This window comes from Budorcas taxicolor, chromosome 11 (assembly GCF_023091745.1).
Source record: "Budorcas taxicolor isolate Tak-1 chromosome 11, Takin1.1, whole genome shotgun sequence".
In the NCBI taxonomy this organism is placed as follows: Eukaryota; Metazoa; Chordata; class Mammalia; order Artiodactyla; family Bovidae; genus Budorcas; species Budorcas taxicolor.
In genome coordinates this window covers 106,432,306-106,454,820 of record NC_068920.1, presented here as the reverse complement: position 1 = coordinate 106,454,820, position 22,515 = coordinate 106,432,306, and the positions used below count along the sequence as shown (strand labels likewise).

The 22,515-nt window shown below is 50.5% G+C and overlaps 1 protein-coding gene across 1 annotated transcript in view; it reads left to right on the top strand.

The window, feature by feature from the left end:
• Nucleotides 1-2,794: 2,794 nt before the first annotated feature.
• PAX8 (paired box 8) overlaps nucleotides 2,795-22,515 on the top strand; it is a 42,460-nt gene continuing 22,739 nt past the window's right edge. The window contains exons 1-5 of the mRNA XM_052648247.1: nucleotides 2,795-2,861; nucleotides 17,498-17,663; nucleotides 19,581-19,778; nucleotides 21,564-21,652; nucleotides 21,946-22,071. Of these exons, the coding sequence (XP_052504207.1) occupies nucleotides 2,795-2,861; nucleotides 17,498-17,663; nucleotides 19,581-19,778; nucleotides 21,564-21,652; nucleotides 21,946-22,071 (646 nt within the window). The remainder of the gene's footprint in view (nucleotides 2,862-17,497; nucleotides 17,664-19,580; nucleotides 19,779-21,563; nucleotides 21,653-21,945; nucleotides 22,072-22,515) is intronic.

Below are 22,515 nucleotides of genomic sequence, written 5' to 3'. Positions count from 1 at the left end.
TTTTGAAAGGATGTGGCCACAATGAATTAGGGCTCACCCTGATGACTTCACCTTAACTTGATCATCTACAGAGACCCTATTTCCATATACGGTCACATTCTGAAATGCTGGGGCTTAGGACATCCACGTGTGAGTTTTGGGGGAGCACAGTTCAATGTGTAACAGTCTGAGTGTTGCTGGTGGTAGGTCTAGCTCAGTCCCACTTTAGCCTTTTTGGGTTTGCATGATACCAGCTGTAGAAGCCCTGGTTTGGGACTGACCGAGAGAGAAGTGGACTTCTCTATTGGTCCAGCGGTTGAGAATCTGCTTGCCAGTGCAGAGGACACAGGTTCAACCCTTGGTCCGGGGAGATTCCACATTCATGGAGCAACTAGGCTGGTGTGTCACAAGTACTGAGCCTTCATGCCCTAGAGCCTGTGCTCCACAACCAGAGAAACCACTGCAGTGAGAAGCCCCTGCACCCCAACTCGAGAGTAGCCCCCACTCAGCACAACCAAAGAAAGCCTGCACGTAGCAGTGAAGACCCAGCACAGCCTAAGTAACAAACAAACAAATCTAACACTAACAAAACAAGGGGGAGAAGTGACACCTGTTCTTGAGGGACTTCTTGTTGCTCACAGCCCCATAATCCCATGGAGGAAGGGACTCTGGTTCCCAAACTCAGAACCCACCGATAAGGGCTTCAAGACTTGCCTTCCCCACAGAAGAAAATCAAGTGACAAGCAAACTGGTAAAAGGACCAGGACTCTTTCAGGGTGCGCCTGGGCTCAGAATACATCGTCCGTCACCCGCACTGCCATCTTCCTTCACTGTCGGCCAAGATGGCCCTAGTTGAGATGGTGCTGAAATCCCCACAGGGCCCACTGGGCTGTGGAATGAATGGGAACATGGTTCAGAAAACATGAGTCCTGCCTGGGCTCTGCCGTGACGTGAGTCTGTGGCCTCAGGCAGGTGACCTCTCCTCCTGGCTGGGGACCCTCTCGGATGTGGCCCACAGCCTGGCACTCACACATGTCCCCCTCCGTCGTCAGTCAGCGGAGCATCTTTGTCTTCCATCGCTCAGGTCACGAGCAGCCTGAGGGCCCACTGTGCGTCTCTCCCTTCATCTTTCCTTAGGTGGCCCCGAGTTTCTCCCGTGGAAAACTCGCCCACTGTCCCCCCAGCAGAGCTCTCTCGCACCCCGTCTAGTATCAGCAGTTCCTGGCCTCCATTCTCAGGCCTGAGGGCAATCGTGCAGTTGTGGATGTCAGGACTAAAAGGACAGTAGAGACGATCTGTGCCTTTCAAGCCAGATGAGGAAAGCAAAGTACAGGCAGGAGGGCCCCAGAGCCGGTGCGACCCTGGTCTCCAAGTTCTCAGCGCCCCTCCCGTTTCCTCCCTGAAACCACAACCTGCAGGCTGAGTCTGCCCCCTGCACCTTCTTGTCTCCTCAGGCAGTCTTGTACAGTGTGTAGTCCACGCTGCTGCAGCTTCTGATTCTGGGGAACCAGCTGCTGACAGGTGTGGAAGCCACAGATACGCAGTTTTGTCACAGATTTTGCTCAGTGTGTCAGACTCACAAGAGCCATTGTTCTTCATTTGTTCCAACCTGTTTGACTCCTCAGGGTGGCCAAGACCATCCTGCTCCCACAACCACGGGACACACAGAGACACACATACACACACACATAGGGACACGGACACAATCCCACACACTTATATATACACGCAGGGACACAAACAGTCACATGCACACACCACACACACACAGGGATACAAACAGCTATACACACACAGACATGAACAGCCACACACATACACACACACAGGGACATAAACAACCACACCCACACAGACTCATACAGACACACGGGGACACAGACACACACACACATGCACATAGGGACACAGACACACACTCACACACTTATACATACACACAGGGATACAAACAACCACACATACACGGGCATGAACAGCCCCACACACATACACATATGTACACAGAGGGACACAGACTCACCCACACACACTCATATACACACACACAAGGGCAAGAATACACACACACACACACACATTCATACAAACCAAGGGACACACACACTCATATAAACACACAGGAACACACACAGCCACATACACACAGACATGAACAGCCACACACACATACACATATATACACACAGGGACACAGATGCACCCACACACACTCAGATACACACACACAAGAACACAGCCACATTAAAAAAAAAAAAGAACACAGCCACATACACACACATTCATATATAACGAGGGACACACACACTCATATAAACACATAGGGATACAAACAGCCACATACACATAGGGACACAAACAGACACACTCACACACTCATACAGACATACACTGGAGCACAAACAGCCACACATACACACGTGCGTGCACAGAAATGTACACATACACCCCACCACAGGTTTTCCACAGGGTTATAAAAAGAATTGAAGGAGACAGTGCTTGTGAATAGATTTTAAAACTTTAGGCTTCTTTTCGGTATCAGGGGTGATGAACCTGTAAGTTTCTCAAGGGCAAGAACTGTGTCTTCTACTCAGAAACCATCTCCCCTCATACACACAGCCTGGAATATTATTAGGCATAGAGTGGGCTTTCGTTGAATTGAAATCTAATGAACTGAAAATTGCCTTAATATAGAACCACTAAAAGAAAACCAGCATTAACACCCATGAGCCCCTGGCCCCGGGGGAGTCGAGGGCACAGCACAGCGACGGGTGCAGACGCCGGGCTCCTGAGGGCGGGGTCACTGAGTGCCGACATGCCTGCCTCGCATGTGCCCACTCTCCGAAATGCGGAGGCCCTGGTCCTTCCCACTGCAGCCCCAGGTGTGCGAGTCCAGGGATCTGGAGGCATCTAAGAGGCTCGGTGGCAAGGAAGGAGCTGACAATGACCTCTAGGCAACCACCAGCAAGTACTGGCAAGTTCCATTTGCAGCCTCTCACCAGAAGTTTGTGTTTAATCCATAAATTCATGCTTTCAATAAATATTTATTGACCATCTACAGGTGGATATAAACTCTGGGCAATCGCCAGATGAACTTTTTTAAAATATATACCTTGTGCCAAGAGATTCTGGTTGAACTGACAGGGGTGGAAAGTTTCTGAATACCCCAGATACTCTAGCAGGCAACCAGGGTGGAAAGCACCAGTCTTCTTCCTGTGATGCAAGCTTAGATGGTCAGACACTATACCTGTCCTCCAGGAGCTAGGTGTCCAGGGAGCAGGCAGAGCACTGGCCCCAAGAAAGACCAATAATGAGGCTCAGATGGAGGACTGTGGACCAGGGCAGTCAGAGTGGAAGAGAATAGGGGATAAGGAAGGCTTTTGAGAAGTGGTCCAGGCAGGCCTCTGTCCTCGGTAACATGACGGCCCGGGTGCAGGGTGTGTTTTAGCCACCCCAAAGCCACATCCACAGAGAGGAAGCTTCTGCTCTTCAGGAAGGGGAGGGAATGTGTCTCCAGCTTGGGAAACAAGGATGGAGGAGAGGCAATGCCCAATATTAATCACAGGGAGAAAGTGGCCCAGTGCTGTTTGGCTTCCCAGCATCATCGACTCAGTGGACATGAGTGTGAGCAAACTCCAGGAGATGGTGAAGGACAGGGAAGCCTGGCGTGCTGTCATCTGTGGGGTCGCAGGGAGTTGGACACAACTGAGAGACTGAACACCAACAGCAACAATCTATGGGATCTGAGAAGCTTGCAGAGGGTTCCAGAAAACTTGAGACAGCCCCAAAGGGGAGGATAGCCAGGAAACCCTTGGGCTGGGTGATCTTTCAGGGCTCAGAACAGCCTATTGCATTCCACTTGCCTCCAGTTCTCCAGACCCCGCATCCTTGAGCTTTCCAGACAGGCTTCAGGATAAGGCAGGAACTCTCATCAGATACTTTTGTGAGGGAGCTAAGAGGTCATTTAGGGGGCTTGCCTGGTTGATCAGGGGTAAAGAATCTACCTGTGATGAAGGAGATCTGGATTCAGTCCCTGGGTGGGGAAGATCCCCTGGAACAGCAAATGGCAACCCACACCAGTATTCTTGCTTGGGAAATCCCATAGACAGAAGAGTCTGTCAGGCTATAGTCCATAGAGGTCTCAAAAGAGGCAGACATGGCTTAGCAACTAAACGATAACAACAAGATGTCGACTGACATTTACAGGAGCTCCATCCCTGGAAATCCAACCCCTGGGTCCCTTCCTAGGAGAGAGGTGACAGGGTTAATCTCAGGGCTGGAGGAGGTGGAGAAAGGCCTTGAAACCACACAGTGAAGCCAACCAGATTAATAGAAGAAGGGGGTGGGGGGTAGACCATTAGGAAGACAAAGAGAAAATCATGCTGGAGCAATAGAAAGGGAAATCTAATATCAACTAGGGAAAAATAAATGGAGATTAGGGCAAACAAATTAGCTTTAATGGGTTCAATGCTAATACAAGAATAACAGCCGAGCTGTGAATGCCTTTGAGGGGAAGATGGGCTAGAGAACCAGAGCAGTCATGCAGGCAATAAAGACAAGAGAGCTCAGGGAGGGGGAATCGGCCAGAAGAGCGAGGGGAGGGGGGAAGGTAGAGAGAAGGGAAAACTGGGGATGAATGAGTTAGGGGAGAGGTGCAGGGGAGGGGTCTGCCATCTTGGACAGGAGTGGAGGGAACTGGGGCAGGGAAGGGGCCAAGAGGAGCAGGGCCATGAGCAAGGGATGGAAAGAAAAACTAGCAAGACAATGGGAGAAGACTGAGGACAGAGGAATAAAAACCTGCATAGGAAGGGTTGGGGGCAGAAAGGGAGTGGAGGTGGATGGCATTCAAGACACAGAGGAGGACAAACCAATGTGGAAGAGGGGGGAAATATAATGGAATTCGGTTCATTCTCTGGCTAAAGAAAACTTGTAAAAAAGGAAAAATTCAACCTCAACAGCATGAAAACCCAGAGAGGCTTTCGAAGTGGGCTTTGCCATGTACCCATGCTTGGCAGGTGATGTGAAGACACATTCGCCCGCAGAGAAAGTTCTGACTGTCCATCAGGAATGGCCACACTCTGCCAGGGGCAGTGCTGGGGGCACCTGGGAGCCCTCAGCTGGAGTCTCAGTTCTGCCCTTTGGTAATGATGCACCCTTGGGCAAGTTACAGACAGTCTCTGCTCACATCTCTTCATCTGTAAAATGGGGATCATGTGCTGTTATGAGAACTGGATGAGAAGATGCACATAGAGAGCTCAGCCTGGCCCCAGAGTGAGCCCTTCCCACTCCGCTGGCTGTCAGTGTTATTCCTAAGCATTGACTCTGGGGGGGTTGTTGTTCAGCTCAGTTGTGTCTGATTCTTTGCGACCCCGTGGACTGAAGCACGGCAGGCTTCCCTGTCCTCCACTATCTCCCAGAGGTTGCTCAAACATCTGTCCATTTAGCCAATAATGCCATCCAACCATCTCATCATCTGTCATCCCCTTGTCCTCCTGCCCTCAATCTTGCCCAGCATGGGGGTCTTTTCCAATGAGCTGGCTCTGCATCAGTGGCCAAAGTATTGGAGCTGCAGCTTCAGCATCAGTCCTTCCAGTGGGTATTCAGGGTTGATTTCCTTTAGGATTGACTGGTTGGATCTGCTTGCTGTCCAAAGACTCTCAAGAGTCTTCTCCAGCACCACAGTTCAAAAGCATCAATTCTTTGGCACTCAGCCTTCCTTATGGTCCAACTCTCAGGTACATACATGACTACTGGAGAAACTATAGCTTTGACTATGTGGACCTTTGTTGGCAAAGTGGTGTCTCTGCTTTTGAATATGCTATCTAGGTTGGTCATAACTTTCCTTCCAAGGAGTAAGCGTCTTTTAATTTCATGGCTGCAGTCACCATCTGCAGTGATTTTGGAGCCCCCAAAAATAAAGTCTGACACTGTTTCCACTGTTTCCCCATCTATTTCCCATGAAGTGATGGGACCAGATGCCATGATCTTAGTTTTCTGAATGTTAAGCTTTAAGCCAACTTTTTCACTCTTCTCTTTCACTTTCATCAAGAGGCTTTTTAGTTCCTCTTCACTTTCTGCCATAAGGGTGGTGTCATCTGCCTATCTGAGGTTATTGATATTTCTCCTGGCAATCTTGATTCCAGCTTGTGCTTCTTCCAGCCCCACGTTTCTCATGATGTACTCTGCATATAAGTTAAATAAGCAGGGTGACAATATATAGCCTTGACGTACTCCTGGGTGTTCATTGGAAGGACTGATGCTAAAAGCTGAAACTCCGATACTTTGACCACCTCATGCAAAGAGTTGACTTATTGGAAAAGACTCTGATGCTGGAAGGGATTGGGGCAGGAGGAGAAGGGGACGACAGAGGATGAGATGGCTGGATGGTATCACTGACTTGATGGGCGTGAGTCTGAGTGAACTCCGGGAGTTGGTGATGGACAAGGAGGCCTGGCGTGCTGCGATTCATGGGGTTGCAGAATCGGACACAACTGAGCGAATGAACTGAACTAAACTAGATTTGTCTAGGTTTGACTCTAGGGGGAGGGCAGTGAATACTGAAAGTAGCCCGTCCTCTCTTTGTCTTTCCCCTCTTTCTTCTTCTTTTAAGAAAATCTTGGTAAAATACCAGCCAAGCTTAGTTCTTTCCCAGTTAGAGACTAATACAGGGGATCCTCTTTATCCTCCCTCTGCCTCTCTCCCTCCACCCCTGCCAGTCCTCTCTCCCTGTTGGAGATGAAAGAACAGGGCTACACCCTCCCACCTCTGGGCTGATCTAAGGCAAGAGCATCTGAGGAAGCCAGACCTCTTACCTCTTATTCCAAGGGCTCTGGGAGACCCTCAGATCTGCCAAAACATCAGAGTGTAGGGGGCTGGGAGCTGGTCCTCATGACCTTACAACCTGGGGGCCTCCTGGGCTGCATTAAAGTGCATGAAGGCCCCACAGGAGGGACAGTGGCCAATAGGCTAGGAGAAGGAATCACAAGAATAAGCCCAGAAATCAGTGACTAACCACCCAGCCAGGGAACCCAAGAGGGGAAAAAGGAGCTGGGATGACTTCCTGTCCCTCAGGGAATTCTAGAACCTCACCTTTTGCTCATCACTCAAGATTTTGAAGGAGGAAAAGCAGAAACTGATCCAGGCAGGAAGATGGGGTAGGTGGGGTGTGAGAGCTTTGTCACCTGCAGAGAAATAAGTTTATTAAATTAAAACTATCCCGATAAAATTATAACCTCCAAGACGGTGAAGATCCACCTGTCTTAATCCCTGTACATCCCCGGAGCCTGGAGCCATGCCTGGCCTGGGAGCAGTGATGGTCAGATGATAATGGAGAATGTTTTTGAGTGCTGTACACGCATCGTGTATGGCACACAACACGATGTATATCACACAGCACGCCTAGGAAGAGAGGCAGAGAGAGGTGAAGCTCATGCCAAAATCAGAGGGGGAGCAGGGCTTTGTATGTAGGCAGTCTGTCTCCTGAGCTTGCTCTTCTAACCTCTACCCTATACAGCTTCAGTGGATGAAAATAAATGAATAAATGAACCTCACCTCACTCATCAGGGCAAGAGGACAGATTTGCAAATTTCTTATAGTTTGGGCTTCTATGAAGGACTGGTAAGCGTGCCACACAGAAGGGCTCAAAAGCTGAAGGATGAGACAGGGCTTTCCCCTTATTGCATGTGGTTCTTGTCAGCACTGCCTCACCAGCAGCAGGTGATCCAGAGACAAACTCTCCAGGAACCCTGCCCCCTGTGCCCCTCAGATGGACGAGCGGCAGCCAAGAGTTACCATCACCTTGGAGGTCTGAGCCCAGCCCCCTGGCCCATCCTCAAAGTGTCAAGTGATAAGTCCAACCTCTTCTATTTTTTCCCTGGTCCTAGGAATGGGGGCATCTTTCCACAGTTACTGTCTCGGGGTTATCCCAGTGCTCCTCCCTGCTCTTATAGCCTCCAACCACCTAGATAAACAGGTCCCTCTATTCAAGCACCTCTGCTGAAATACCTAGAAACAGATTTGTGTTTTCTGATCAGCTCCTGACTGATGCTTTACTTAATGCCAGAGGAAGTCAGAGGAAATAGGATCCCAGGACTGGCTTGGTCATATCCTTGGCCTTGAACCCAAAACACAGTGCTGAACTCCTTGGCTATGAGGTCTGGGGAGCCAGTTTCTTTTTTACAGACAGACATAAAGGGTAATATCACCCCACAGCCCTGAGTCACAAACTTATCAAGTGGGTCTCTGAGTCAGGGATGTCCCAGTTGCCAGGAGAGGAGGTTTCTGCTATCAAACTGTGGTCCTCCCTAGCTGGAGCCGGCTCTTGTGGCTCTCTCCTTCAGTGCACGTAGAAGTCTCCCCACCAGCATTGTAAACCCCTCATCATTCTCCATAGCCCTCTATGGCCAGGGTTAGGGAAAAAAAGGCTTCCCAATTTGGAACCCAAAGTCCTGAGTTGGTGAGTCTTCTTATTGGTGTAAACTGGTGACAGGAATATTCATCTCACAGAATTGTCCTGCCGAAATGACAAGGGTGTGTGTGAGCCATTATGCTCCCCGCAAAGGTGTAAGCCTGACAAGTGTCACACCTTAATGATGACCTTGAAGCTTGGATGTGAAAGCCAACTGAAAGGCCCTTGCATTCATCCCATGGTTCCTGCAGAAGGAAGGCAGACCTCTCTTCTCCTGTGTCATGATGTCTGGGCCTCCTGTTTAAAACAACTCATGTCTGAGAGTATGTGTCATTGAGAGAGACAGAATTCTGCTGAAAGCAAAGAGTGTGTGGGCTTCACTCAGCTTGCTTTGGGCCTGCTTTCTTTCCTGCCTCCCTCTTCCCTCCCTCCCTCTCTTCCCTCCCTCCCTTCTTTCCCCTCTCTTCCCTTCCTTCCAGGAATGAACTCAACCAGCATTTATTGGGTACCTACTGTGCGTCAAGCATTACATTAGAGATTAGGGTTTCAGAGAAGAAGAAGCCAGGCAGGGACTTCCCTTGTGGTCCAGTGGTTAAGAAACTGCCTTGCAATGCAGGGGGCGTGGGTTTGGTCCCTGGTCAGGGAACTAAGATCCCACATGCATCATAGTGAGAAAGCCCATGAGCCTACCACTCTGGAGCCTTTGAACCACAACTAGAGAGTCCATGCACCTCAATAAAAGATCCTACATGATGCAACTAAGATCAGACACAGCCAAATAAAGAAATACGTTTTTTAAAAAAGAAGAAGCAGCCAGGCAGAGGGAATATCGTGTGCAAAGGCCCCAAGACAGGAGGACACACTGAGCTCCAAGGTCACAGACAAGGTCTCTGAACGTGTAGTGCAGAGAGTGTGGTAGAAGGTGGCCTCTGATGAAGCTGAAGGTCAGGTTTTATGCTTCCATGGCGGGTGGTATTGTGACCAGCCCAGACAGTCTTAGTGCCTCTGTCACCCAGAAATTTCTGATAGCAAGCTGAATATAAACATGAGGGAAGCACTTCCCTGGTGGCTCAGTGGTAAAGAATCTGCCTGCCGGTGCAGGAGACACAGGTCGATCTCTAATCTGGGAAGATCCCACATGCTGTGGAGCAACTAAGTCTGTGAGCCACAACTACTGAGCCTGCGCTCCAGAGCCTGGAAGCCACAACCACAGAAGCCCACATGCCCAAGAGCCCGTGCTCTGCAATAAGAGAAGCCACTGCAATGAGTCCTTGCACAGGAACCAGAGAGTAGCCCCTGCTCACTACAGCGAAAGAGAAGCCCGCACAGCACAACGAAGACCCAGTGTGGTCAGAAATAAGTAAATAAAATTATTTTTTTAATGGGGGGAGAGATCTGGACTGACGATAGCTGGATGCCCGGATCCCATCAGTACAGGGTTAGAAGGTAAAACAAGGAGAGAGGGTGGGATCACCAAGGATGATGGTGTGGAGTGAGGCAGCACTGAGACCTGAATGAAGCCTGAAAAAGAGTAGATAACATAGAACAAAGCAGGGAAGAGAACCTCATTAAAGAGAAACACAAGGAACTGGGACCAAGTGCCAAGCCTTGTCATGGAAGACTCTTTAAGAGGGATAACTCAGCACCTGCCATCCACCAACTTCCTAGCATCTGAGCGCCTGCTAAGCATGAGGCATATCACGGGGTGATCCCTGAATAGCAAGGGATGAAGGGAAGGACACAGGAACAGCCAAGTATGACCACTTGTTGAAATCTGGTTGACATCAATAAGAAAGAGAGGTTTCCTAGTCAAGGGGAGGTTTGGTTTTGTTTTGTAAGCAGACGCTGGGGAGGCAGCATAGATGAATTTAGTTGTTTACAGGTCCAGAGGATGGGCCTGGTAAAAAAAAAAAAAAGGAGACATAATATAAAGTTAGTTACTTCTTCTTTGGGCTCCCCTGGTGGCTCAGGCAGTAAAGAATCTGCCTGCAATGTGGGAGACCTGGATTTGATCCCTGGGTTGGGACGATCCCCTGGAGAAGGGCATGGCAACCCACTCCAGAATTCTTGCCTGGAGAATCCCCATGGACAGGAGAATCTGGCAGGCTACAGTCCATGGGGTTGCAAAGAGTCAGACACCACTAAGCGACTAAGAATGCACAACTAACATAAAAGGCAAAGACATAGGAGGCTGATGGACAGAGTTGCGACACAGGTGGAAGGAACCAGTGAGAGACGGATGAGAGGGTTTCAAGCAGCAGCCTTACCGACCTACTGTCTCTCTTCTCTGGTCACCCTTGGGAGGAGTGCAAGGCACAGAGACCAAGGTCACGCAGCAAGTCCAGGGTAAAACCAGATGCACGCTGCTGCTTCTCAGCATATCGGCCCCTGTGTTGTAGTCCAAAGGCTTAATGTGCCCAGGTAACCTAAACCTCATAGATATGGAGGGACTCAGCATGTAGACTTAGGGTGGAAGGTGGGACAAGAGGTTGGAACACTAGGTCTCCACGGCCCTGGAGCGTCTCCCTTAGCAGTGATTTGAGGCAGAGGTCCTGGTCTTTATTCCTTTCTGTGCCAGAAAGGCATGGAGCCTAAGGGAACAGCTGTGAGGTTATAGCAGGAAATTACAGGCCCGCAGGTGAGTGTGCTGGGGAGACAACATCATGTGGCTGAGATGGTCAGAGACTGGGCAGCTCTGGCACGGCCACCATGCTTGAGGCAGTGGTCCCCAACCTTTCTGGCACCAGGGACCTTCTTCCTGGAAGACAATTAAACTACAGAGTAGAGGGTAAGGGGATGGTCTTGGGATGATTCAAGTGCTGACATTTATTGTGCACTTTATTTCTATTATTGTCTCATCAACTCCACCTCAGATCATCACTCATTGGATCCTAGAGGTTGGGGACCCGTGCCTTGGGGAGGACAAGCAGGCACAGCGAGATTTACAGGGCACCTGAGAGCAGCAACTGCACCCTCCACTGCAGTCCTTCCAAGGCTCAGATGCTCGTCTTGACAGTTCTTTTAGGCTGAAACAAAAATCTCCAGATAGCCAAGTGGAAATTTTCACAGCACAATACATTGAACCATTCTCGCTTTCGGGCTAGGCAGCAATGTGAGAAATTAGATAGAACATAAAGTGGGGAAAGTACCCAACCATGGGACTTGGGGGTCTTGCAGTGGGGAATCCACTCACCAACCATCACAACAGCCCCCCTCACATTTGTAAAGCATTTTTCTGCCACATGTATTTACCAAAGTGTTAATTAAACTTTTGTAACAGGTGCTAGGTAGACAAAGACAGAATTCCTGCCCTTGAGAGCTCATAAAAGAATCTAAACGGATCAAGGTACTGTCCAGTGCAACCAGTGCTGGGACTAAGACTCAGGCTCTGGGGCTCAGGGACTTCCCTGGTGGTCCAGTGGTTAAAACTCTGTGCTTCCACTCCAGTGGCATGGGTTCAATCCCTGGTCTGGGAAACTAAGAACCCACATTCTGTGCATGTGGCGTGGCCAAGAAAAATTAAATCAAGATTGAAAATGGATTGTGGGGCACAGGGAAATTATCCTACATCTGAAGGGTCTGAGTACCATGCATGTAGCAGGAATTCAGGGCAATAACTTTTCTCTGGTCCTTGTGCATGCATGCTCAGCTGTGTCTGATTCTTTGCAACCCCATGAGCTGTAACCTGCCAGGTTCCTCTGTCCATGGAAGTTTTCAGGCAAGAATACTGGAGTCGGTTGCCATTTTCTACTCCAGGGGATCTTCCCGACCCAGGGATGGAACCCATGTCCCTTGTGTCTCCTGCACTGGCAAGTGGAATCTTTACCACTAGCGCCACCTGGGAAGCCCCTACTGTTTTCCTCCTACCATTCTTACTCCTCAGAGCGCTGTTAAGGACTGAAGAATGACAAAAGAAAGCCCTCAGATCTCTCCAAATGGCCACTTTTCCAAAATATACATTTCTGGACCGCAGGCTTCACCCAGACCTTTGTAGAGCTTTGTCCCCTCACTATAGGCTCAGAGTTCTCTGTGCCCAGGCAAGCTGGCATCCCTTTGTCTGAGGATCTCACAGTCAGAAGCCACTTATGTCCAGCCAGGCCGTCTTATCTTCTTCCTCCACCCCCACGACCTCCAGACCAACAAAGGGCCTTTGTTCAGGAAGCCTCAAACCTCTTCCTGGGTCACACCTTCCCCACCTCCCACCCCCGCCCAACCAGGGGCTCCTACTCATTCCTGGCTTCCGGCCTGAGAGCCCACCTGGTTCACAGCCACATGGACAGGTGGTCAGTATGGTGGGTAACCCTGGGGCAGGAAGGAAGGATGCGCCCACCTCTAGGCTGCTAGTCTGGTGGTGACTCGCCCAAAGGCATCCACTCCCCCACACCGGACACAGGAGGGACAAAAGCCTTTGGGTGACGAGGACTCGGCTCCAAACCTCAAACCATTGGGCCTATCTCCATTCGCAGCCAGCAGGCTCTTTCCACCCTCTACCCTGCCTCTCCGACAGCTATAGTAAATGTCTTTCCATGTCTTGAGAGCACCAAAGCCTTGTGTGTGGATTTTCTTCCTATGGAAGCTTCTTCTCCTGGTTACCTCCTAGTCATTCTGCCTTACAGCTTCCCTCTGACCACTTTTGGGCTCTTCTGGCATCTGACTTACCTATTCCTAAAAACCTCTCTCTTAACATGATGATTCCCAATTTATCTGATTGCGTGTGTGTTAGTCGCTCAGTTGTGTCCAACTCTTTACCACCCCATGGACTGTAGCCACCAGGCTCTTCTGTCCATGGGATTCTCCAGACAAGTGTACTGGAGTGGCTAGCCATTCCCTTCTCCAGGGGATCTTCCCAACCCTAGAATGGAACCCAAGTGTCCTGCATTGCAGGCAGATTCTTTACTGTCTGAGCCACCAGGGGAGTTCAATTTATCTGACTGCATCTCTCCAAAGATTGTAAGGTCCTCGAGGGCCAGCTTTCCTGTCTTGTTCAAGGTGACTTTCCCAGTGTTCTGATTTATACTCAGTACTTGGTGTCTACGGGCTTCCCAGGTGGCTCAGTGAGTAAAGAATTCACCTGCCAATGCAGGAGACACAGGGGACATAGTTTCCATCCCTGGGTCAGGAAGACTCCCTGGAGGAGGAAATGGCAACAGACTCCAGTATTCTTGCCTGGAGAATTCCATGGACAGAGGAGTCTGGTGGGCTGCAGTCCATGGGGTCACAAAGTGTCAGATAAGACTTCAAGACTAAGCATACACCCGCTTGGTATATATGTGTTGAGATCAAAAGCGATGAAAACTGTAATACACAAAAAATAAAAATCATTGTTCTAAGAAGATGGGGCTGAGGTGGGGGGTGTACATGCAGTTAGTTTTCCTCTGAAATTTTCTTTACCTGAGGTCAGCATCAGACACTGCAGGACGTTTTGTTTAGTTCTTAATAAGTGGATAGAAACAATATGCTTGAAAAAAAAACCCAACTTTCTCAAATCATAAAATTAAAACAGGCAGTAAATGGAGCGTAACTCTTAAAAAATGTATAAAAAATATAAGGCGAGAAAGACAATATCATATGATAATGCTTATATGCAGAACCTAAAAAATTGATACCAATGAACTTATTTACAAAGCAAATACAGATTCACAGACTTAGAAAATAAACTCATCATTACCAAGGGGTAAAGGGGGTAGGGATAGATTGGGAGTTTAGGATTGACAGGTACACACTGCTATATTTAAAATAGATAACTAGGGACTTCTCTGGTACAACAGTGGCTAAGACTCTGTGCTCCCAATGAAGGGGGTGTGGGTTTGATTCCTGGTTGGGAAACTAAGATTCCACGTGCCATGTGGCGTGGCCAAAAAAATAAATAAATAAAATAGGTAACAAACAAGGACCTACTATTTAAAAAAATGACTAGATGGTAAAATACTGTATACATGGAGGGATAAACAAATTAATAATAATAAGCCTGGGAGGGGGAGAAAGAAACTACTCTTCAGAAGGAAATTTAAAGAATTTTTAAAAATAATTCAAGCAACTTTTCAGAATAAAAAAACTACTGAAAAAAGAAATTAAAATAGGCAGAGTCAGCACAGGAATCTAGCCCAACACCCTTTGCACGGTCATATAAAGAACTCAGAAGTCAATAAAATGAAATAAATCACCAGGGACTTTGCAGTTTAAGAGCCAGAGGTATGAGTACATCTTCCCTGTCACACAGATGCCAGCTGATCCAGTAAATAACCCTTCCAACGGGTTCCAGAGAGTTTGAGTCTCTAAGGATATCGATCAGCAAGCCCTTCAGGAAGATTTAGGACAGTGACCCTCAGCTTCAATGGAGAAACAGGATAGGTTTGTGTTTAAGGCACAATTTCCAATTCATGCTGCCAAAAAAATAGCCTTTGGTTTTTTTTTAACCAATTGCCTTTCTAGGGGTGAAGACTTCCTCCTGTAGGAACCCTAGCTTTCAGATGTAGTGGACCTAGCATGGACACCTAAGCTCCTAGATGGCTTGGCAGTCTTAAGTTCTGGAAAATGGGGACAAAGATGAGCGGCTCCAGGTCTTGTCCCTTTGGGTGGCTCTCTGGTGCCCCCTTGTGTTCAGTGTCTGGACCCAGAAGACCCAAAAGCGGCAGGAACGGAGTGAGGGTGGAAAGGCTGAGCCACTCTCCAGGACTGCCTGTGGCCAGTGAGAAGTCAGCCCTCTCCAAAGCGGGCTCAGGCCTCTCTGCGGAGCACCTGGATGTCTTCCCGGCCCTGGTGGAAACACACTGGCTAAGGCGAGTTGCCTAGAACTGGACAGGTGGAAGCAGTGCCCAAGGTCACCCAGTGGCCTCCACTAGGGAGATGGATCATAGCGTCCTTCCTGCCAGGTGTTTGGCTAGCAGGCTTTTCCTCCTGACTCAGTGCCCAGGCCAGAGGCACTTGTAGCCTCTTAAAAAAAACAGACATTGACCGCTCTGCTGAAGACAGCTTGAGCCCCTGAGGGGTCATTGCAAGGCAGTTCTGAATGTGCTAAGTCAGTGGGCAGTAATGAGCACAGTGTGCCTAGCAGAGGCACGTCCAGCCCTCAGCCATAAATAGTCCTTAACAGGCGGACACAGGAGGCCTGGCAATGGCTCTTCCTCCTTACCCGCCCGCCTGTTCCCCTGACTCCCACCCCGGGGCTCTGCCATCCTAGCCAGATCACCAAATCATCATGCCGGGACCATGGCATCTCTAGCGTGGGACTGTAGGGCCAAGGCCAAGTTTCCAGGATCTGTTCTGGCTATAGAACAGGGCTCTCCCAGCAGCCCCAACAGGAGCATTTGTTCCTGGTTAGATCTTGACCCCCCATCATGCAGGCTGAGTCACATCAGTCACATGAATGTTCACTGTGACTCTCTAAGCCCTGGTGTCCTCATTGGCCAAAGGAAGACCTCAGGCCTGAAGTTTGCCCACCCAGAATCTAGGGATTTTAGAGAACTGAGTATGTTAATAAATCTAACAGATGCCTTCTTACCTAAGCCTTTGTACATGCTGTTCCCACTGCCTGGAACAGTTTTCTTCCTCATCTCCTTCTCTAGTCTGACACCTCTTTATCTTCAGCCTCAGTTTAGACTTCTCCAGGAACTCTTCTAGGGCTTCCCTCACAGCTCAGCTGGTAAAGAATCTGCCTGCCATGCAGGAGACCTGGGTTCAATTCCTGGGTCAGGAAGATCCCTTGGAGAAGCAGATGGCAACCCACTCCAGTATTCTCGCCTGGAGAGTCCCATGGTTAGAGGATGCGGGCAGGCTATAGTCCATGGGGTTGCAAGAGTCAGACACGACTTAGCAACTAATCCAATACCAATACCAGGAACCTTTCTCTGGTCCCCTGAGCCTGGGCTTGGTCCCCTCCAGGGGTTCCCATAACCCCTTTCATGTCCGAGTCCCAGTGCTGGCTCAGGTCCCTTTCTGGTGTCCCAGATGTGGCCATATGGCCACCAGCTGGTCTAACTCTTCATTTGAACCCCATGAGGCAAGTACAGGAATCATACCTACCTTATCCAACTCAACATTGGGAGGGCCTGGTACAGTGCCTGCCATGTAGTCGGTACTCAAGAAATATGTGTTGAGAATAGGTGGATGGGCTCAGAATGAAACACACGCTGGGGCTGGAGGGTAGAGGCCAAGTCAGGAAGGCAGCTAAGGAGACAGGGGCACATCACGGTGTGTCCACGTTCTGTGCCACTGCCCACTGCCTGGCACGTCAGTCCTGGAAGCCCCAGAACATGGGCCAGTGAGGTCTCTGCCTGCCTCTCAGTGCTCTGAACAGAGCTCAAGTTGGGAGCCCAAGGACAAGGCCCACTCTGTCCTAGCTGAGCCAGAGAAGCTCTGCTTTTATTCTTTTGAGTCTGGGTTTCTCATTGTCTCTGTGCTTAAAAAAATCTTGCTCTATAGTTCAAAAGAAGAATGAGGACAACACACTTAAATACCACTGATTTCTTTGTCCCATGCCCTCATTTTAGAGGTGAACAGAGACACAGAGAAAACATGGAGACTTCCCCAAGATTACACAGTTCAGCATCAGAGTAGGAAGACAATCTGAATCCTCAACTCTTCAGATACTTTCCAGAGGGTAGAGGAAGGTGATGGGATTGTTATTTGGAGTGAGGTGCTGGGGGTCTGAAAGGAGACTGTGTGTGTGTACTCTGTCATGTCTGACTCTGCAACCCCATGGACTGTAGCCTGCCAGGCTCCTCTGTCCACGGACTTCTCCAGGCAAGAATACTGGAGGGGGTTGCCATTTCCTCTTCCAGAGGATCTCCCTGATCCAGAGACTGAACCTGTGTCTCCTGTGTCTCCTCATCGCAGGTGGATTCTTTATCTGTTGAGCCCTCTGGGGAGCCCACGAGAGGATGCTAAGCAGACACAAAAGGTCCCCAGAGTGGAATATGCCCCTCTGTGGCATCATACATCCCTGCCCCTGCCACCCTGAGCTAGCCCCTACTCAGAGGCGGGAAGCAGAGCCCCAGGGGGTGTGACCAACAGAGCTCAAGTTTAGGGGCTCTCATCAGCCAAGGCCCACATGCTGGCTGATTCTCTGCCTGGTGGCCCTGACAGCAGTCCCCCCGGATTACTGTCTTTCAGGCCACGGAGGGCTGAACCAGCTGGGAGGGGCCTTTGTGAATGGCAGACCCCTGCCTGAAGTGGTGCGTCAGCGCATCGTGGACCTAGCCCACCAGGGCGTGAGGCCTTGCGACATCTCCCGCCAGCTCCGTGTCAGCCATGGCTGTGTCAGCAAGATCCTTGGCAGGTAAGCACAAAATTTACCCCCACCCCCTTCCCTCCCAGGGACTCGGGTCCACTCTGGTGTCTGGCCTGGGTCCCAGGGTCTGAACAGGATGTGCGGGCCTCGCCCATCTGCTGCTCGTCTGCCCCATGTCCTGTTTTCTATGCGCTTCTTTGTTCCTAAAGCAGAAGAATCTTCCCAAAAGGCTTCCCCTCTGCTGAGACCAAGGGATGGACTTGAGTTTGAACAAACTCCGAGAGGTGGTGAAGGACAGGGAAGCCTGGCATGCTGCAGTCCTTGGAGTCGCAAAGAGTCGGACATGACTGAGCGACTGAACAGCAACAACAGGGAGGGGACACGCAATCAGAGGTGGCTCCTAAGGTCTCGCTCCAGCACGAGGAGTGTCTGAGTTTGTGCTTCTCAAACTGTAACTCCCAGAGCACTTGCAACAGAAGCACTGGGGTGTTTTGATGAAATGCAGATCCTAAGCCCCCGACCAGGCCCATGGCAGCACCCTCTCTGGGAGCCAGATCAGGGCACTGTGATTTTTATGAGATGACCAGGTGACGCTTACGAACGCTAACTCCGAATCAGCAGTTCACAACCCTGGCCGCACAGTGGAGTCACCTGGGGAATCTTAAATTAGAAAAGAACTGGATGTCTAAGCTCCGGCCCACACCAGTTAAGGCAAAACTTTAGGGGAATGAGCCCAAGTTTGGGCATAGTGTTAAGCCCTAAGATTCTAATTTTCTGCAGCCAGAGTTAAGAGCTATTAACCTAAAGGTTCAGGAGGGACCAGGAGCAGCAAAGCGTAGTCCAGCCTGGAGGACCACTTCCAGTGGAAGTGCCCATGCGTGGGGTATTCTGGGCTTTGTGTCAGTTCAGTGTCTCCCTTACCCAACCCATAAGTGAGATTCAGGAGGAACTCTGGTTCAAAGAGGTCAAGGCTTATAATTGAATGTGGGAAGCCCTGCCTCCCTGGCGGAAGTCATCAGGGAAAAGTGTGGTCCCCAGGTCTCCTGGGGTCAGGAGAGGGGTTTCCCAGGTGGGTTGCCGCACCCCAAGAGGAGCTGAGTGCTAGTGGATGATGACACCCTAAAGGAAGTATTAAGGAGCCAGGTTTTATTTCATGGCTGAAGAGGCCAGAGTTTCCCCCAAGGAGGAGAGGTAGGCTATCCTGACACAGGTCACTGATCTGCCTAAGCAGCTGGTTGGGGGATGGGGGATGGGGTGTGGGGAGACCCCAAGAGAGCTGGCTTAGCTTAAGGAGCTGGACATGGCCAGGGCTCCAAGCCAGGCTGGTGTTCCAGAGTCCATGAGGACCAGCTTCAACCTGAACCATGTAACCGGGTGGAAAACCAGTGGCCGGGGCTGTGGGGTGGGGTGGAGGGGGGTTGGAGGGGTTTTATGGAGAACAAAGGTGAAACCAGAAAGTCAGGGCAGAGGGCCCAATGACCCCAGCTGGCTTTCTGGGGAAGGAGGAGTAGAACCAGGATGGTCGAGAACAGTCAGTCATGCTTCAGCCAAGGAAAACTGGATGGAGCACACGGCCACCACCTTGAGCCTGTGTATACACACAGAGCACACTCAAAATGTCCTTCCTTAGAAGGGAGATCTTTTGTGCTCCATAAGGTGCTTCCTGAAGGTGTTCAGGTGCAGGAGACTGGCCAGAGGGATGACAGGAAAGAGAGAAACCAGGCATCCCCGGGTGAGGCCTTTTGAAGAGCGTTCTGGTTCAGCAGCAGCATAAACCTACCCGTGCAAGGGAAACAGGCAGTGACAGGATCGTGGTGCCAGAGACCAGCCTTGGGGGTCACCATTCACCCCCTCAGGCCCTTCCCCAAGAAGCCTCAGAGGGGAACGAGAGTCTTTGGCTAATTTGCTGCCCAAAGATCCCCACCTGCTTACTGGGTACTTCTTTGGGGTTCTCTATTGGAGTAGGTACTACGAGACTGGCAGCATCCGGCCTGGAGTGATAGGGGGCTCAAAGCCTAAGGTGGCCACCCCCAAGGTGGTGGAGAAGATCGGGGACTACAAGCGGCAGAACCCAACCATGTTCGCCTGGGAGATTCGGGACCGGCTCCTGGCCGAGGGTGTCTGTGACAATGACACTGTGCCCAGTGTCAGCTCCATCAACAGGTGAGAGGGACACCGCAGCCGGGGACTGGGGTCCCTGGGCTTTGGGGGAATCATGATGGAGACCTGACTTGAGTGGAACAGAACCTTGGAGGGCAGTGCATGCTGAAAAGTCAGGCTGGAAGTGCCCTGGGCCCAGGGTAGGTACCACCCCTCTATAGCATCCCCACTCCCACCTCAACCTACCCCCCTCCCCAGGGCTGGACTCCCTGCAGTTTCCTTCCCCACATACCACATCCTCTTTCATTCAATAAAAGAAACTTCTTCTTGAATCGAGCCTTTCCTGCATGAGACACAAGACCCCTAACCTGGACCTCATTCAAGCATCCACTCATTTGCTTAGCCATTCAGTCATTCAGTCACCACCTCAGTCAGTTATTCACTCACTCATTCATTCACACATAATTTACTCACGTGTAGGCCCTAAGGCTGGAGTAGGAAATGGCAACCCACTCCAGTGCTCTTAGCTGGAACTCCCATGGACAGAGGAACATCCAGTCCATTGGGTTGCAAAGAGTCGGACACGACTGAAATGACTTAGCACACATGTACACCCTGAGGATGCACAAGCCTTGTCTGTGTGACACTTACAGTCCAGTGGGAAAACAGACACTAATCAAGTCCTAATTGACGTCCACACAAACAACTGCAAAAATGCAGTTCTAAGTCTGGCTAGGGAGAAAAATACGAGGGCATCGAGCTGGTGTCAGGTGGCTTGGTTTAGGGAGGTTATGAAAAGATGTCCCAAGTAAGAAATAACAAATAAGAGTTACCTAGGTGAAAGGAGCTTGAGATAGCACATGCAAGGGCCCTGTGGCTAATAAGATCTTATACAAGAAGCTGAAAGAGGGAAGTCCCGTGGTTAAGACTCTGCACTTTCACTTCTGAGGGCCTGAGTTCGATCCCTGGTTGGGAAACTAAGATCCCACAAGCCGCATGGCCAAAAGAAAAAGAAACGAAAAGCTGAAAAGAAAGCCAGCAGGTAAAGGGAAGGGGAGCACAGAGGTAGACCGAGGTGGAGATGTGAGTAAAGGCTGTTTGCCCCTCAGAGGCCGGGTGTCATGCTATGTGTTCTTACCTCTCACCGATAAGCAATGGCAAGAACCTGCACATGAGATGTTAACCATGAGGCTGACTTGCATTTCAGAAAGTCCAGTCTGGCTGCAATAGAAAGAAAAGATTAGAAAGGGTCAGGAGCAGATAGGAGAGGGCCAGTGAGTGACCCTGGAGGTAGAGTTTAGTGGGGGCAGTGAGATGCAGAGAGGGATCAAAGCTGAAGAGAGACAAGAGGTCAAATCTGCCAAACCTGATGACAGCTCAGTGGAGGAGGGAGGGAGGCAGATACCGAGCCCCGCCTGTATTTCTGCCTTGAGTGACCGGTGGGCTAATCATGGAACGGGAACGGTGGGAAGGACCAGGCGTGAGGAGTAAGGTCATGGGTTTGAGTGTGGACAGGTTGAGTTCGGGGCTTCCCGGATGGCTCAGTGGGTAAAGAATCTGCTTGCAATGCAGGAGACTCAAGTTCGATCCCTGCGTCTGGAAGATCCCCGGAGGAGGAAATGGCAACTCACTGTAGTATTCTTGCTTGGAAAATCCCATGGACAGAGGAGCCTGGTGGGCTACAGTCCACGGGGTTGCAAAGAGTCGGATGAAATTTAGCAGCTAAAAGAATGGGCTGAGTTTGAGGTGTCTATAGATACTCAAGTGGGATCTCTAAAAGGTGGATGGAGCTGAGGCAGCCAGAAGCCCTGTCTCCTGCTATAAGAGCCTTTCTTCTCTTCCTTACAGAATCATCCGGACTAAAGTGCAGCAGCCATTCAACCTTCCCATGGACAGCTGCGTGGCCACCAAGTCCCTGAGCCCAGGACACACGCTGAGTGAGTGCCGAGGGTCCCACAGTCACAATCAGCCCCTTGCATACACACTCCCATCCAAGTACACACACAGAGTTGCACACAAACATGTCCACACAGACACACCCATGTGTTCGAACTGAGCCCAAACCTGGCTGGAATCCCAGGGAAGATTTTCTGAAATGTTGAGGGCTGGAAACAACGCAGGCCAGAACCCTGGCACCAGTATGCAGGGCCCCTGACTCTTCTGTGGTGGTGGCAGGGGCTCTGAGGGGTGTCAGGCCCACATCCTGACCCTCTGTCTTGCCCCACTGCAGTCCCCAGCTCAGCTGTGACGCCCCCAGAATCTCCGCAGTCGGACTCTCTGGGTTCTACTTACTCCATCAATGGGCTCCTGGGGATCGCCCAGCCTGGCAGCGACAGCAAGAGGAAGATGGATGACAGTGAGTGTTGGGGGGACGAGAGGGTAGGTTGGGGGTGCAGGAGGGTAACTGCTCAGACAGGGCTTCTCTGGTGGCTCAGGTGGTAAAAAATCCACCTGCAATGCAGAAGACACGGGTTTGATCCCTGGGTCAGGAAGATCCCCTGGAGGAGGGCATAGCTACCCACTTCATTATTTTTGCCTGGAGAATCCCATGAACAGAGGAGCCCGGAGGGCTACAGTCCACTGGGTCACAAAGAGTCAGACATGACTGAGTGACTAACACTACTACTACTGATGAGACAGAGACCCCCTTAGGCCCAGGACTTTGTGGATTGCCTCTAAGCCACCCGGAAGTCTTGCTCTTCCCTCTTCCCAAGTGAGTCTGCTTCCCCACTCTGGCCCTCTGGCCTGGGCGATGGGTCGACAAGCCCCCTGAAAGCTTTCTCCCTGCTGGGGGATGCCT